Consider the following 16729-nt stretch of genomic DNA (forward strand, 5'->3'; position numbering starts at 1 on the left):
AGCCAGGGAAGGACTATATTAGGGTGGTTAAAAAGGCATGTCCTGATCTTGGTAGAACCACAAGCCTGGCCAATATTTTCATTTCAGGCACAAAGTGAGCATACACCTAGTAAAGATTGAGAAATGATCTGGAGACAGAAGCAGAAAGATGGTGTTGGATTTTAACACTTAGGAAGGTTTTTGAAACCCAGGAATGCAGCTCTGGATTATGGAAAGCGAAAAAGAAGAGACATAGAAATAGCCAAGGGGCTAGCTTGGCCCTACAATCTTAGCTTCATCCCAGTGAAATCATGTAAAATGTCTGGTATTTAGAACCAGAAGAGCATGTGTTTCTGTTGTAATCACTTACAGCATCAGTATAAAGTACATTCAAGGACAGACAAGCAGCAGAAAAGAATGAAAGACCCAGAAGAGCAGGCAGGGCGGAAGTCAGGGAGATTATTAAGGTGGAAGGTCAGACATGCATTCATATAGGAGATAGGTAGGGAGGAAAGCAGGTAGTGATCCTGGAAGAAGGTGAGGAAGAAAGACTGACAGACAAGGAGACAGGAAACACACAGACGGAGATGAACAAGGAGAGAAGAAAGAAAGGATGTGAGCAGATGGGCCGGAACAAGAGTGAGTGACAGGAAGACAAGATGGCAGGCAGCATGCCATCGGAGCTGTCTTTGTCCTGAAAAGATTATTGGAGCTTTTTGAGACATAGATGAATCCCATTCTTGGACTTCAGCACAATTCTCGGTGTGGGGACCGGGATCCTGGTGGGATCTGGCAGCAGCTCAAAGCGGAGCAGGGTCAGGGCCACAGCCACCTTCAGCTCATTCATGGCAAACTGTTTCCCAATGCAGTTCCTGGGTCAGAAAGGGACAATAAAATAAGATGCCTCAGGTCCTGTTTTGGGCGGCATAGGCATTGTCCTTTGTGCCCTAGCATAGAACTGGGCATTTGGGGCACTCTTTCATGGCATTCAGCCTGATCCCTTTCCTTACGGGTCATTGGGCTCTGATACTTGCTGTCTTTTTTTTGTTTGTTTTGGTTTTGGTTTTAGTTTTTCGAGACAGAGTTTCTCTCTAGCTTTGGGGCCTGTCCTGGAACTAGCTTTTGTAGATCAGTCTAGCTTTGAGCTCCTGAGTGCTAGGATTAAAGGCACGTGCCACTAGCTGATGCTGCTGTCTTAATCTTTTACAAATAGCCCTCTTTTCTGAGACTGACTCTAAGCCTGCTTTGAGAGGCAAGGAATCAGCTAGTCTTTGGCTAGTTGACTCCCACATTAAGAGTTTCTGACCTCCCAGTGTGGACTCCATTGGTCAGGGCAACATGTGGAGTGATGGGTCACACTGATAAGAAATCACTGTCTAGGGGGAAAGTCTCAGTGACCCTGATATGGAATCGGGGGCTGACAGAGAAGTTCTTGTAGAACATACTGGGTTGGGGATCCTCAAGCTCCTGCCTATTCAAATCACACTTATTGGTCAGGATCCCAACTCCTCTTCAGTCAGTAGCACCAGCAGCCCTCAAGTTCTATTTCAGGGCTGGCCCCGTGTGCTGCCTTCAGTTTCCTGTCCCAGACGTCACTGATACCCCAGTCTCTTCTCTTCATATTGACCCTCCCATCCTTTCAATCTGGAAGCAGGGAAGATGGTGGGTAGGTGGGACGGGAGGGAGGTGGGATGGGGGAAGTGGAGTGGAAAAAAATGTATAGCATGTTTCTATACAAACAATTGAAATGAGAAGGATTTAATTTTTAGAATTTGGTAGCATAGTGTCTAGATGTCTCAAATGCAGCTACACCCCACACCCCATGAGTGGCTGGCTCCCTAACTCTTATCTGTTCAGCTCCCACTTTCTGTCTCAGTAAATGTTGTAGAGACCAAGGAGAACGTCTCTCTCTCTCTCTCTCTCTCTCTCTCTCTCTCTCTCCTTCCACATGCTCAAGGCTCGGAACAATAAGCAGGTAGCTCCTATCTTTATTGGGGCCACAGCATAGTCCAGGGCCTAGGACAGTGCCAGAAATGTAGATCATTCTATTAACTTCTCATTAATTAACGTATCAAAGAAGAAAGATGTGTCTGTTTCACACAGAGGTAGCTGATTCTGTAGACCAGCTTTCTGCTCTTGATGAGCCAGAGGCAGAACCCTATGTCTCTGTGTTCCTGTCACAGCAGAGGACTTGGCACAGAAAAAAATAACTTTAATATGCAAGTGTGAAAGTTAGCTAATTAAAAAAATAAAATGCATTAGAATACAAAAAAAGGTAAATATTTTATATAGTGATTGAGCTACCTGATAGTTTCCGATCCATCAATGACCACAACATTAATCCCTAAGAGGAAGTGTTCACCCCTAGACTCATTCTAGGTAAACAATATGCCTGTTCTGGGACAATTAATTCAGCATGGCAGAGGTCACAGAAGAGTGGCTACAGAGAAGCCCTTCTTCCCTTCATTACTTCATTGACAATGCACATTCCACGAGAGGATTAGTCCTCAAGCCTTTATTCATTTCCACAGAAGCTCTCTGGACTGTAACTTCTGAACTCAACAGCTGTTTGAGGAATGTTTGTTAGTGTTATAGCTAAGTCATGCCGAATGTACGGACCGAATGTTCAATACTGGCTAAGTGAATCACCGCTCTACAGTGTATAATCCTTCTCCAAATTTTGCTCATTTGGGAAGCTATACATATGATTACGCAGTGAAATTTTTGTTGGGTTAGAAATCAAAATTGTGTAAGAGAAAATTAATTGATGTCCATCCTATCACAGTGGGCTCTGTACTTTTCCTAACATGGCTTCAACATAATTCTAAAACATGAAAATATTTTATACTCATTTTTGTGTCTGAATGGTGAATTAAACAAAGTGGTGGGATGAGTGGAGAATGATGGGACATACATTTATCCTTTAAGATGTCTGACAGATGAGAAAAACAACTGCCTGGGTGTAAGGTTATATGGAAAAACGTAAGTATAAAGTTTCATATTCTAGAAATGGTGAAAATTTCAATATATATTGAAGTTTAAAATACACACTGACACAAATTTATATGGCTTTGGGGAAAAGCAGTCTGCCACAAAAAAACCATGTTGCCTCCTTAAATACCAACTCTTTACAAAAAATGCATCCCACCCACAAACACCTGAAGATGTCACATAGGAGCCCAGGGAATCATAAACATTAGCTATATACCCGGAGACTACACTTTTCTCCACTCATTACACACAGTGGACATCTCACCTTGCTCCACCTGAGAAGGGGAGGAATGAATGACTGTGTCGAGAAGAATCTGGTGCAAATCGAGAGGGGTCAAACACCTGCAGTGAGAATACCGGGACCAGGGCTAGTAAGACTCAAACTTCTGCTTTCAACTCATAAGGAAACCAAATATCCAAAAGTAAGAGTAGGACTAAGTCTTAGTCCTGAGATACCTTCCCCTGACCTTTTCCCATTCCCCCTGATACCTCTGGGTTTGGCCAGACAGTTGGGTTGTGATGAAGGCCATACAAGGAGAGCAAGACTGAGATACCTGTGGGGTGAGCAGTACAAAGACAGACTGGTTATGCCAATGGGGTAGGGATGGCACTTGTTCCCTTATTCAGCAAAGAACATGCACATGTAAATGGTCCACATGCTAGAAACCATCATTTTGACCACAGGGAAGTAGGATGGGCTTGGCAAAGCACTGAGCACAGGTTGGTTACCAAAAGCCATGCACCTAGGTGTGAGAACAAGAAAGCCTTTGAGAATCACTATTATATTAAGTGAAATGATAACTCTCTTTCATCAAATGTCTTCCATGAGCCTTCACCGCATTCAACAGTCACAAGCGACTTCCAAAAATGCACTATTGTATTCTCCCTTTTTCCAGATGAGGTTATGGAGTCTCAGCCAGACTAATTAGCCTTTCTTGTTCACACAGCTTGAGTGTGGCAGATGGGGAAATCATACCAATGATTATTGATCCATGTATTTTTTCCACCATGACATGGGACTAAGATCTAGTAGATCTGGTGATCAGCTGACCTCTTCTATCAGCTTGAGGTATCCTCAGACATTAGACCACAATCTATCCATGATTTGGGAGTACCTGAACTTTCTCATTTTCCTCCACCCATAGAAAGAAACACATCTTCCCAGCACTTACCTACTTCTCCTTTGCATCAAATAATAATTTAACAATTAATGCCTAAAGGCTGAAATTCAAATAAAAGTTGGCTTTTATTTACTGAGATTTTGCTGAATTCTAACTGTATGTAAACCAATCCACACACTCCATTCTAACTTAAAGTAAAATCCCTTCACAACTCCTGATAAGGAATGGGAGAGCCATTAGAGACTTTGCTAGTTCAGATCTCCTAAAGACACCAGAAAATCCCATTCTTCTTTGCCTTGCCTGAGTTTATCTGGAGAGTTCATACCTTTGGGCAAAGAGCGTCCATCTGGGAAGGTGACAGGTGTGCTGAGATCTCTGCCAACACCTGGTACAGGTGGGTAGAGCCTCAGGGCCTCCTTGATGCACATGGTGGTGTAGGGCATTTGGTCAAGGTGATCCCTGAAATGAGTCCCATCTGAGTCACATTGAGCTGGGTTGAGCAGGACTTCCCCATTACTGGAAGACAGGAATCTCTTCTATCATGAGCTCCCACCTACCAGGTGATAGAAGCTCCACCTCCTAGAAGACTCTGCACCTCATCCCTGCATCTCTGCTGGTGTTCAGGGTGTGAGGCCAGAGCATAGAGGATCCACGAGATACCACTGGCTGTGGTGTCATGGCCTTCAAACATGAACGTGTCCACTTCAGCACGCAGGTCCTTATCAGATAAGCTGCTTCCATTTTCCATCTGGAGAAGACCCAGATGAGAGAGTAATGTTTGGTGGCCACTCTGTGATTTAGGTCAGGTCTCAAGCCTCTGCTCAGGTTTCGCATACTCACTCTGGCAAACAGGAGGATGTCCAGAAAATCCAGTCGCCTTTTCTTCTTAACCTTTTCCAGCTCTCCCTCATCTTGAAGCTGAGCCTTCCTTGATTTGATCACTTGATCTATCCAAGGAGAGTAGTTACCAGACAGAAATGAGAGCACAGTTCCCAAGAAGTCCATGGACCCTCTATGTCAATCTCTACTCATTCCAGAGGCCAGCGTTATATGGTCTAGGGTTGACTAAGGTGTTAGGGTCTAGAACATGTTGTTGACAGAGAGGTTTCTGTCCCATCTGGTCCTGCAGTTGTTAAGTCCCAAAAAATCACACAGAGGTCTACATCAATTATAAACTGATTGGCCTATTAGCTCGATCTTCTTATTAACTCTATTAACTTATTTTATCCCATAATTCTTGTCTGTGTTAGCCACGTAGCCTGGTTTTCAGCAAGGCAGTCACATGTTGCTTGTTCTGTGGCTGGGTCATGACTGCAGACTGCGTTTTCCTCTTCCCAGAATTCTCCTGTTCTAATTTGCCTTCCCTCTACCTCCTGCCTTGTCACGCTGCCTATACTTCCTGCCTGACTACTGGCCAACCAGTGTTTATTAAACAAGAACAAAAAACAAATCTTTACAGGATAAAGCCATTGTTCCACAGCAATATGTGACAAACACCAAGTGGCCCCTTGGGATAACAACTGGAGAAGATCTTTTCTAATGCTGCCTGGATGGATTTCATTAAATATAACCAATGTGATGCCCCGGATAACCACTGCATAGCATCTAGCGCCCTACATCTTAGCTTCCTTGTTCTAGGAAAGTATCCAACATAAGTTCATCTTACATCCCTCAGAGGACCAAAGGACCTGGTCCTGTCTCAAAGATCATGGTTAGCCTTTTTAGGCTGAGCCTGGCAAAAGAAGAGAGAGAAAAGAAACAAACAGGACCTGTATGATCATGGGCAAGTCGGTAGGCACTGATAGCCTGGCGGCCATTAGAAGACAGACTGTAGATGGTGTCATTCTGGTGAAAGATGTTCCTCACACGGAAAAAAAAGAGATTGTTCAGGTCCCCAACTGCTTGGATGTAGGGCTGGTATTTTCTGTGAACACAACACAGTGACAATAAGGAGATATGACCCAGAGACAGGGTAGTAAGTTCCTTGATTTGGACAGAGATAACAGCAGAACTCATGTTATTTCTCTCTTATACCCTTGTAACCATCATGTCTTTAGAAGATGGCATGGCCATCTGAGACAGGGTGGTGCCTGATATAGAGTTAGAGCATGGCCTAATTTCTTGCTGTATAAGGAAAGATCTTGTGTTTTATGGAGGTTTCTATCTAATATGTTCCATCTCCTTCTCAGGGAAAGTCACAATAGTTGACAAGACCAAAGACCTTAGAGTTCAGGGATGTTACTCACCCATCCAACTGGACACTGCCCTCATGACTGAAGGCACACTTCATGATGGTGTCCAAGGTCATCAAGGAGATGTGTTGGAAGATCTCCAGGGTGGAATCCTGGCCAACAATCTGTTCCCATTTATCCTATAGAGGAAGTAGAAACCTGGCCCCAAGTATTCAAGAAGGCTGGTGCTACCTAGAGTAGAGTCATTCCCTGCATCTCTAGAAACCGTTTTCTGTCTCCCTGTACCCGCTGTTGTGCCAGATGGCTGGTTTCCATTGTCAACTTGGTTGGATTAAAATACACCAAGGAAACTCACAGGACGCTCTAAGAGGGAAGCAGGTAGGCTAATTACAGACCTTTACTCTCCTTCTGCCCCTCCAAATTAGCTCCCTAGCTCTGTAATAGAACACCTCCTGTAGCCCCCCTTTCCCTCTGCCCCCAGATCCAGTGACTCCCATCAATTTCCCCTCTTAAACTCCCTCCCCCAACTCCAGCTATATCCTAGCCCTCAACTATGTGGGAATCCACTGGCCACTCTAACCAGGGATGCAAGTAGGCCAGCTGCAGATCTTTACCCCTCCCTCCATTCCTCCAAGTCCAATCACTTAATCTCATGCCCAACTCTTAAGTATCATACTGCTATGGCCTCTCCTCATTCTCCATCCTCATTCCCAGGAGACTAAGAAGATACTGGTAGAACATCTGCTTACTTGTGAAACTCCTCCATCATCCCCAGTTCATTCACCATTCTTATGCCCCAGTACTCAGAAACAGATTTTACCTGGAACCTCCAGTGCCCACACTTATCAGACCTGGAAAATTTTCTTATAGGCAAAACACAACCACCGCATACTTCAAAAACCCACAGAGGAAACAGAAAATAAGAAGCAAAACACTACCACCAAAAATAACTGGAGTTAACAACCACTGGTCATTAATATTGCTTAATATCAATGATCTCAATTCACCTATAAAAAGGCACAGGTTAAGAGAATGGATACAAAAACAGGATCCAGCATTCTACTGTTTACAAGAAACATAACTCAACCTCAAAGACAGACACTACCTCAGAGTAAAGGGTTGGGAAAAGATTTTCCAATTAAACAGATCTAAGAAACAAGTAGGTTGTGGCTATCCTAATAGCTAACAAAATTGATTTCAAACTAAAATCATTGAGAATAGATGGAGAACTCATGCCAGGAACAATTCATCAAGATGAAGTCTCAATCCTGAATATCTATGCCCCTAATATAAAAGCACCCACATATGTAAAAGAAACATTACTAAAACTGAAATCACACATCAAACCCCACACACTAATAGTAGGATATTTCAACACTCCTCTCTCACCAATGGACAGATCAGCCAGACAGAAACTTAATAGAGAAATAAGAGAACTAACAGATGTAATGAATCAAATGGACTTAACAGACATCTATAGAACATTCCACTCAACCAGGAAATAATATACCTTCTTCTCAGCATCTCATGGAATCTTCTCAAAAATTGATTACATACTTGGTAACAAAACAAACATCCACAGATACAAAAAAATTGGAGTAGCCACCTGTGTCTTATCGGATCACCCTGGAGTTAAATTAGAATTTAACAACAATACCAACCCCAGAAAGCCTACAAACTCATGGAAAGTGAAGAGTCAACTACTGAACCACCCCTGGGTCAAGGCAGAAATAAAGGAAAAATTAAAGTCTTCCTTGAATTCAATGAAAATGAAGACACACCATACCCAAACCTATAGGATACTATGAAAGCAGTGCTAAGAGGAAAGTTCATAGCACTCTATGTGGGCCCACATAAAGAAAATAGAGAAAGCTCAAATTAGAGACTTAACAGCACACCTGAAAACTCTAACAGAGAATTCTCAACAAAAGAAATTCAAATGGCCAAAAGACACTAAAGGTCATGCTCAACCTCCTTAGTGATAAGGGAAATGCAAATTAAAACAACTTTGAGATACCATCTTACACCTGTCAGAATGGCTAAAATCAAAAACACCAATGATAGCCTTTGCTGGAGAGGGTGTGGAGAAAGGGGCACACTCATCCATTGCTGGTGGGAATGCAAACTAGTGCAACCACTTTGGAAAGCAGTGTGGCGATTTCTCAGGAAATTTGGGATCAACCTACCCCAAGATCCAGTAATACCACTCTTGGGAATATACCCAAGAGATGCCCTATCATATGACAAAAGTATCTGTTCAACTATGTTCATAGCAGCACTGTTTGTAATAGTCAGAACCTGGAAATAACATAGATGCCCTTCTATGGAGGAATGGATGAAGAAAGTGTGGAATATATACATATTAGAGTACTACTCAGCGGTAAAAAACAATGACTTCTCGAATTTTGCATGCAAATGGATGGAAATAGAAAACACTATCCTGAGTGAGGTATCCCAGACCCAAAAAGAGGAACATGGGATATACTCACTCATAATTGGTTTCTAGCCATAAATAAAGGTCATTGAGCCGGGCGGTGGTGGCGCACGCCTTTAATCCCAGCACTCGGGAGGCAGAGGCAGGCGGATCTCTGGGAGTTCGAGGCCAGCCTGGTCTACAAGAGCTGGTTCCAGGACAGGCACCAAAGCTACAGAGAAACCCTGTCTCGAAAAACCAAAAAAAAAAAAAAAAAAAAAAAGTCATTGAGCATATAATTTGTGATCCTAGAGAAGCTAAATAAGAAAGTGAACCCAAAGAAAATCATATAGTCATCCGCCTGGATAGAGGAAGGTAGACAAGATTGCCGGGCAAAAACTGGGAACTTGCGGAACCTTCATCTTGCGATGGATCGAGATAGAGACAGAGACTCAATTTGGAGCAACGGTCTGAGCTCTTAAGGTCCAAATGAGGAGCAGAAGGAGGGAGAACATGAGCAAGGAAGTCAGGACCACGAGGGGTGCACCCACCCACTGTGACAGTGGAACTGATTTATTGGGAGCCCACCAAGGCCAGCTGGACTGGGACTGAATAAGCATGGGTTGAAACTGGACTCTCTGAACATGGCGGACAATGAAGGCTGATGAGAAGCCAAGGACAATGGCACTAGGTTTCGATCCTAATACATGAACTGGCTTTGTGGGATCTTAGCCTGTTTGGATGCTCACCTTCCTGGACCTAGATAGAAGTGGGAGGACCTTGGTCTTCCTGCAGGGCAGGGAATTTGTACTGCGCTTCAGTATCGAGAGGGAGGGGGAATGGAGTGGGGGGAGGAGAAGAGGAGTGGGGATAGGGAAAGGGGAGTGGGGGGAGGGGGCAATATTTGGGAGGAAGGGGAGGGAAACGGGAAACGGGGACAGGTGGAAACTTTACTTAAAAAAGAATAAAAATAATAATAATAATAATAAAAGAAGAAGCAGACTTACCCAGGAGGAGTAGAAGACTGGAAATAATCGAACTGGGGGCTGAAATCAACAAAATAGAAACACAGAAAACCATCCAAAGAATAAATGAAACAAAGATCTGGTTCTTTGAAAAAATCAACAAGATTGACAAACCCCTGTCCAAACTAATCAAAAGGCAGAGAGAGAACACTCAAATTAACAAGATCAGAAATGAGAAAATGACACTGAGGAAATTCAGAGAATCATTAGTACAAAAGCCTGTACTCCACAAAATTGGAAAATGTAGAAGAAATGGACAATTTTTTAGATAAATACCATATGCCAAAATTAAATCAAGACCAGGTGAACATTTTAAATAGATGTATAAGTCACAAGGAAATAGAAGCTGTCATCAAAAACTTCCCAACCAAAAAAAAAAAGCCCAGGACCAGATGGTTTTAGTGCAGAATCCTACCAGAACTTTCAAGAAGAGCTAATACCTATACTCCTTAATGTGTTCCACATAATAGAAACAGAAGAATCATTGCTGAACTCTTTTTATGAAGCTACAGTTACTCTGATGCCAAAAAACCACACAAAGACTCAACCAAGAAAGAGAATAACAGACCAGTCTCACTCATGAACATCAATGCAAAATTTCTCAATAAAATACTGGCAAACCAAATTCAAGAACATATCAAAAAATCATCCATTCTGATCAAGTAGGCTTCATCCTAGAGATATAGGGCTGGTTCAACATATGAAAATCTTTCAATGTAATCCATCATATAAATAAACTAAAAAAAAAAACATGATCATTTTGTTAAATGCTAAAAAAGCATTTGACAAAATTCAATACCCCTTTATAATAAAAGTCTTTGAGAGGTTAGGGATACAAGGATTATATCTAAATATAATAAAAGCAATATACAGTAAGCCAACAGCTAACATCAAATTAAATGGAGAGAAACTCAAAGCCATTCCACTAAAATCAGGAACAAGACAAGACTGTCCACTCTCTCCATATCTCTTCAACATAATGCTTAAAGTTCTAGCAATAGCAATAAGACAACATAAGGAGATCAAGGGGATTCAAATTGGAAAAGAAGATGTCAAACTTTTGTTAATTGCAGATGATATGATAGTGCATATAAGTGACCACAAAAACTCTACCAGAGAACACCTACCACTGATAAATACCTTTGGTGATGTGGCAGGATACAAAATCAACTCAAAAAAAAATCAGTAGCCCTCCTATACACAAAGGATAAAGAAGCTGAGAGGAAAATCAGAGAAACATCACCTTTCACAATAGCCACAAATAGCATAAAGTATCTTGGGGTAACACTAACCAAGGAAGTGAAAGATCTATTTTACAAGAACTTTAAGTCTTTGAAGAAAGAAATTGGAGAGGATAGCAGAAAATGGAAATATCTCCCATGTTCTTGGATTGGTAGGATCAACAAAGTAAAAATGGCAATCCTACTAAAGTCAATCTATAGATTCAGTGCAATCTCCATCAAGATCCCAACAAAATTCTTCACAGACCTTGAGAGAACAGTAATTAACTTTATATGGAAAAACAAAAAACCCAGGATAGCCAAAACACTCCTATAGGATAAAGGAACTTGTGGAGGCATTACCATTCATGACATTCTCACCTCTTCTGTCTTCCCTATTCCTCTCCTCTCCTACCCTCTCCTCTCCACTCCTTTTCTCTCCTCACATCTGGATCCTCTCTGTGCATTGACTTTTGAGGAACCTATTTCACATGATGAATTGAGTGTTAATCCATGTGACTGTGTCTGATGGTTTCTACATTAAAGAGTAGAATATGAGTATGTCCTATGAGTGGGTGTGTGGACACAAGAGTGAAAGGGGTAGGGGTGAAGGAGAGAGGGAGCAAGAAAAAGAGAGGCACACATAAAGAGAAGACTCACCAGCATTACATGAACAGAATCTGCCATGATCCTCACATAAGGTTTCAGGATATCATAGTGGAAAGCTGGGGTCAACATTCGTCGGTGCTGGAACCATGTTTCTCCATTCAACAAAAGCAAACCATACCCTGGACAGAGATGATTGTGTGACTGAGCATATGAGCAATGGGATTAGAAGCCTGGGGAAAACTCAGAGAGACAAACATTGGAAGAACAGGAAGACAAAGGAGGATGAAAAAAAAGACTAGCACTTTTCAATAATAAGTTTTCCCTAGTTGACCTGGCACTTATGATGTGATCATGATAGGTCAAGGTAAAGATTTAAAATAGTGAGGGAAGGATGTAGAAAGACAAGCATGGCAGGCTAAAAATGTTGGCAAATAGGAAATATGACAACACACGGAAGAGGTTAACGTCTGGTTAGAAGAGAAATGAAATTACAAGTAAGGGATATATCGAAGGTAATGGTCCATCTCTGATGTGGGAGTGATCTCTTTCTAATCTGTTGCTTTCATTGGTTAATTAATAAAGAAACTGCTTTGGCCCATTTGATAGGCCAACCCTTAGGTGGACGGAGTAGACAGAACAGAATGCTGGGAGAAAGAAGCCGAGTCAGAAGTCGCCATGATTCTCCCACTCCAGACAGACGCAGGTTAAGATCTTTCCTGGTAAGCCAGCTTGTGGTGCTACACAGAATATTAGAAATGGGTTAGATCAATATGTAAGAGCTAGCCAATAAGAGGATGGAATTAATGGGCCAAGCAGTGTCTAAAAGAATACAGTTTGTGTGTTGTTATTTTGGGGCATAAGCTAGCCAGGTGGCCAGGAGCTGGGTGGCAGGAACACAGCCTGCAGCTCCTACTACACATCTTCATTGTTCTCAATGAATCAAGATGCAGATTTTGGTAAATTCAAGTGGAGAGCTACCATAGTTGGTGTTTAAATGACTGTACATACCAATCCAAGGAGCTAGAAATCTGTAGGAACCATGACTTTTGGGGTCTGGAAAAGAAAGTAAGGCAATAGTTAGAAACAAACAAACAAAAAAAGATGTAGTGGCCTGAGATGCCTAGATAAGCCCAGAGAGTACCATGAATCTTAAAAACTATTTACTATCAGTTTGCCTCATGCTACTTCCCACTGTTTTCCATCCCCCTTGACAGTCTAACTTAGGGAGATAACCTCCCTACACCAGAAGCTAAATATCCCAAGGATTAGGATGGTGCATTAGCAAGAAACATCTATTATTAGGTCCCCAACTCCAAGGAATAAGACAACCTTGTGATTTAACTGCAGTTGCTAATAGCTTAGTCATCCATGATACAGAACAGAACAATTAGAAGATTTAAACCCAAGTCACTATATATATGAAATATATCATATTCATAACTGGACATCCCAATTCAGTTAAAAATGGTAAATAAATTGAACTCATACTACTATTTAATGTTATAGTGCTAAGTAGCAAGAAAGTATTAAGTAAGTATTGTTGGCCATGCAAGGTCATGACCAGGAAACATGAAAAGTACTGTTTAGGTATTAGTAACTGAATTGTCACTTCTTCCTGTAACTCACAGACTCAGATATAAACCCAGAATGGAAGATCCACGATGGTGATGGAGTTTCACCCTTACCTGATCTCCCCAGAATCACCTTCATGTAGTCAGGGTCGTACACCTGTAAGCGCATTTTGGACCCCCAGAACCACCGTGGGCAGGCACTTGGGAAATTCTTTACCCGTGTTAGAATCTCTTGAAGATCCTGGTCCTCAGGGATCTGATATCAGGTGAAAAATGAATCACTAAAAATATTTGGTGCCACATGTACTTGGTGACTCATGTTTGTAATCTCAACACATCACTTGGGAGGCAGAAATCAGAGGATCTCTGCTAGTATGAGGCCAATATAGGCTGCATAATGAGTCCCAGGCCAGACTGGGCTACCTTGCAACCAACACATTGCCAAAAAAAAAAAAAAAAAAAAAAAAAAAAAAGTAGCAAAACCTCAAAGTAAAATAAGAAGAAATCATCGCTTACTTTAGTTCTTGGTCCTAAATAAAGAAAGGGCAGAACATCAGTAATGTGGTGAGTATGATTCCACAGAATTTAGGATTAGAGCACAGCGTGATGGCTTCCTGTGCTATCTTCTAGACTTTGCTCTCCCACTTTAGCCAGATGCTGTGGTTCTGTTAGATAAAGCTCAACCATAACCTCAACTTTGTCTCATATTCCAAATATACTAGATCTTCTTAAATGTGGTCAACCTTTGTCATGTGCCTCTCTCTGCGAACTTTTACCTAGTTCTGTGCCTATTCCTCCAGAGGTGACAGAGGCTCTCCCGACCCCTAGGCTGCTTTTTTGATCTCCTTTTGGGAAGACTACATTTGTGCCAGGCCTTTGGTTGGGCCTTGAGGAACAGTGTGCTTAACAACATGGAGCACACACACTACAGGCTGTGCAGAAGTAGAGCCCATAAATAAAAGAACTCTGAATAATAGTGTATCTCTAGCCATGGCCCTCACATCTGCTGAACAGCTTTCCTGACCCTCAGGATTTAAACCTATAAATCATCTACCCAGTCAGCTCTGTCAGTCTTAGATAAATCTATGTAATCAGTTACTTCACCCAATAGCAAAGTAAATCCCTTTAACACACTTGGCACTTCCTATGATTTCTGCCTGTTGTTACCAAGCACAGGACAGATTCTACCACACTAATAGCCATGTTCTCAGACAAACTCTGTGGTAGGAGGAGAAGATGCAGATAAACGGGGTCAGGGGTACCACCAAGAAGCCCAGCTTTTTTAGAACAGGTGAGGCTGTGGGATTTACTTTGCCTGGAAAGGAAAAGGCTTAGGTAGGACCAACTACAACCTCCCAAGTCCAGGGCTCTTGAAACTGATGACAGATCTGCATAAGGAAGGAGGGTGCAGCAGAGTCGACAGTATTAAGACCAGGCTCTTTTGAGCAGTGAGCCCCTGTTTGCTGAAGTGAGCACAACCTGAGATGTGTCCCATTCTGAGCAGAGTGACCCATAAAGGACCTGTGCTTGTTATAGCAAATTCTATTTTGTAAAGTTGATGGCTATTCTCTGAGACCCCCACCCACCCTTGCCTTTCCTTCATACCTTGTGCCCAAAGAACCAGTTGGCAGGTGGGGATGGGAACTGCTGGGTAGCTCTGAGTAGCCATTGCCTGTGAACATAGAACTGGATCACCTTGAAGAGCAGCAGAAGCAGGCTGAGCACAGAGACCACTTGCAGGAAACCAGAGATGCTGCCTGGGAGTCTGGTGGGACTCAGAGCAGAGACACTCATGGTGCAAATGGCTTCTGGATCACTGGCTGTCCGTCCCTCACTTTCACTAGCACCCTCATGTCCACAAGCCATAAGAAGACTGCCCCACCTACTTGTGGGAGGGAGATGGGTGTGAACAGAGCTTGATTTCAATATCAGAGTTGATCAACCTGAACAACCTACTTATGGAAGCAGTGACATGAAAGACATATCAAGTGACAGTGATTCAATGTCCCTTTATCCACATAGCTTACAAGTATTTATGAAAGAGCTACAGAAAGCGCCGGTGAAGGCTGCCTTCAAGGAGTTCATGGCTTAGTTTACCAAACGTTCATTAGAAGAGGCTGTTTGTACCATTTCCAAGATTTTAGGAATGGAAAATTATGACAAAAAAGGTGAATTGAGGGGTTACATGGGGAAAAGACATTGAAAGTATGCTGTAGGATTTCCTAATGGATGTCAGAACTGTCTGTGCCAGCATCCTCTGAAACAGACCACTGATCTTGTGGCAGTCACCATCCAGTGACTGAAAGGAATCCAGTGACCCACAGTGACGTCTGGTGAATGGTGTATTGCACTTAGATTCAGGATGTTTAAGACCGAGGTCAGCCTCATTACATATACAGCCAGCAATGTAACCTCTCTGAGCTCAGCGTCTTCATTTACAGTGTGAGATCTTGATCCCTTCCTAGATAAGTAATAAGATACACTGTTTTTTCATCATTAAACAAATTTCACAAATATTTATTGAACTGACATTCTTGTGATCAATGGCAGAAGACAGTATTCATGCAATAAAATTTGAAAGGGCTGTATCAGAAGAAGAAACATTATATTAACTACTTTCCTGCTGTTAAGATAAAGCATAGTGATCAAGGCAATTTATAGAACGAGGACTCATTTGGACTTATGGTTCCAGAGGGATATGCATCTATCACGACAGGGAGGCACTGTGGCTAGAGCAAGAAGCTAAGAATTCATATCTTCATTTATGAGCAGAAAGGAGAGAGAGAGAGAGAGAGAAAAAGAAAGAGAGAGAGAGAGAGAGAGAGAGAGAGAGAGAGAGAGAGAGAGAGAGAGAGAGAGAGAGAGAGAGAATTGGAAGTGGGCTGAGGCTCTAATTTCCCAAAGTCCACTACTAATGATAAATGTCTCCAGCAAGGTTCCATCACCCTATCTGCACCATCAGGTACAGACTGTGTTTTCAAACTTCTGAACCAATGGGGGACATTTGTCACGTAAACCACCACAAATGTCTACTACGGAAGAGAAAACTAAAACGGAAAAGCGCCCTAAAGGATGAACAGGAAATCGCCCACGTGAAGGGACCAATGAAGTCAGCAGAGCACAGAATGGAAATATGTTCATATGCAGAACCTTCACTTGCAGTTTTCCACGATTCTCTAAGGTCAACAAGAAAAGTTCAAAAGCAAGAGATATTTCAGGAAGAATCCTAAGGAAGCCATCTCTCCTGAGACAGCTACTTGACCTGCTTCTTCACACACTCAAATTCTTTTTCCTAACACACATTCTTCATTGTCCTACATTTGATCGTTATTTTCTTCCTTCCCTGAATTATGCTCTCTGTCAAACCCATGCATCTATGTATACCTAATCCACTCAATATTTTGAGTTTTGAGGTTATTTTTCTTCTTGAGTTCTTCAAACTCAGGCTTGTAATTGCTAACATGAACTGAACATACTTTGTTGGAAGTAGTGATCAGCTTTTGCTTGTTTTCTCTCCTAACTACCCTATAAAACATCATAATGTAAATATCTCAACCTAAAGTAGAAATCCCAGGATCATTCTGTAGCAGGCTTTCATTTGGGCCACC

At 42.2% G+C, this 16729-nt stretch overlaps 1 protein-coding gene across 4 annotated transcripts; it reads right to left on the reverse strand.

The window, feature by feature from the left end:
- Positions 1–682: 682 nt before the first annotated feature.
- LOC130883432 (cytochrome P450 4A12B) lies at positions 683–14915 on the reverse strand. 4 transcript variants are annotated; one of them, XM_057783825.1, is made up of 13 exons: positions 14727–14915; positions 14384–14398; positions 13236–13368; positions 12559–12603; positions 11602–11729; positions 6338–6462; positions 5861–6015; positions 4932–5038; positions 4649–4839; positions 4417–4550; positions 3460–3524; positions 3236–3312; positions 683–851 (listed from the first exon to the last, which is right to left on the reverse strand). In XM_057783825.1, the coding sequence occupies exons 1-13, from the start codon at positions 14913–14915 to the stop codon at positions 683–685; spliced, it is 1533 nt and encodes a 510-aa protein (XP_057639808.1). The 4 variants fall into 4 exon arrangements, with proteins under 4 accessions (XP_057639808.1, XP_057639809.1, XP_057639807.1 ...); XM_057783826.1 differs by lacking the exon at positions 14384–14398 and having other exon boundaries at positions 5861–5919; positions 13236–13377; XM_057783824.1 differs by lacking the exon at positions 14384–14398 and having other exon boundaries at positions 13236–13377.
- Between the last annotated feature and the right edge of the window lie 1814 nt (positions 14916–16729).

The sequence above is a fragment of the Chionomys nivalis genome, chromosome 11 (genome assembly GCF_950005125.1).
Source record: "Chionomys nivalis chromosome 11, mChiNiv1.1, whole genome shotgun sequence".
In the NCBI taxonomy this organism is placed as follows: Eukaryota; Metazoa; Chordata; class Mammalia; order Rodentia; family Cricetidae; genus Chionomys; species Chionomys nivalis.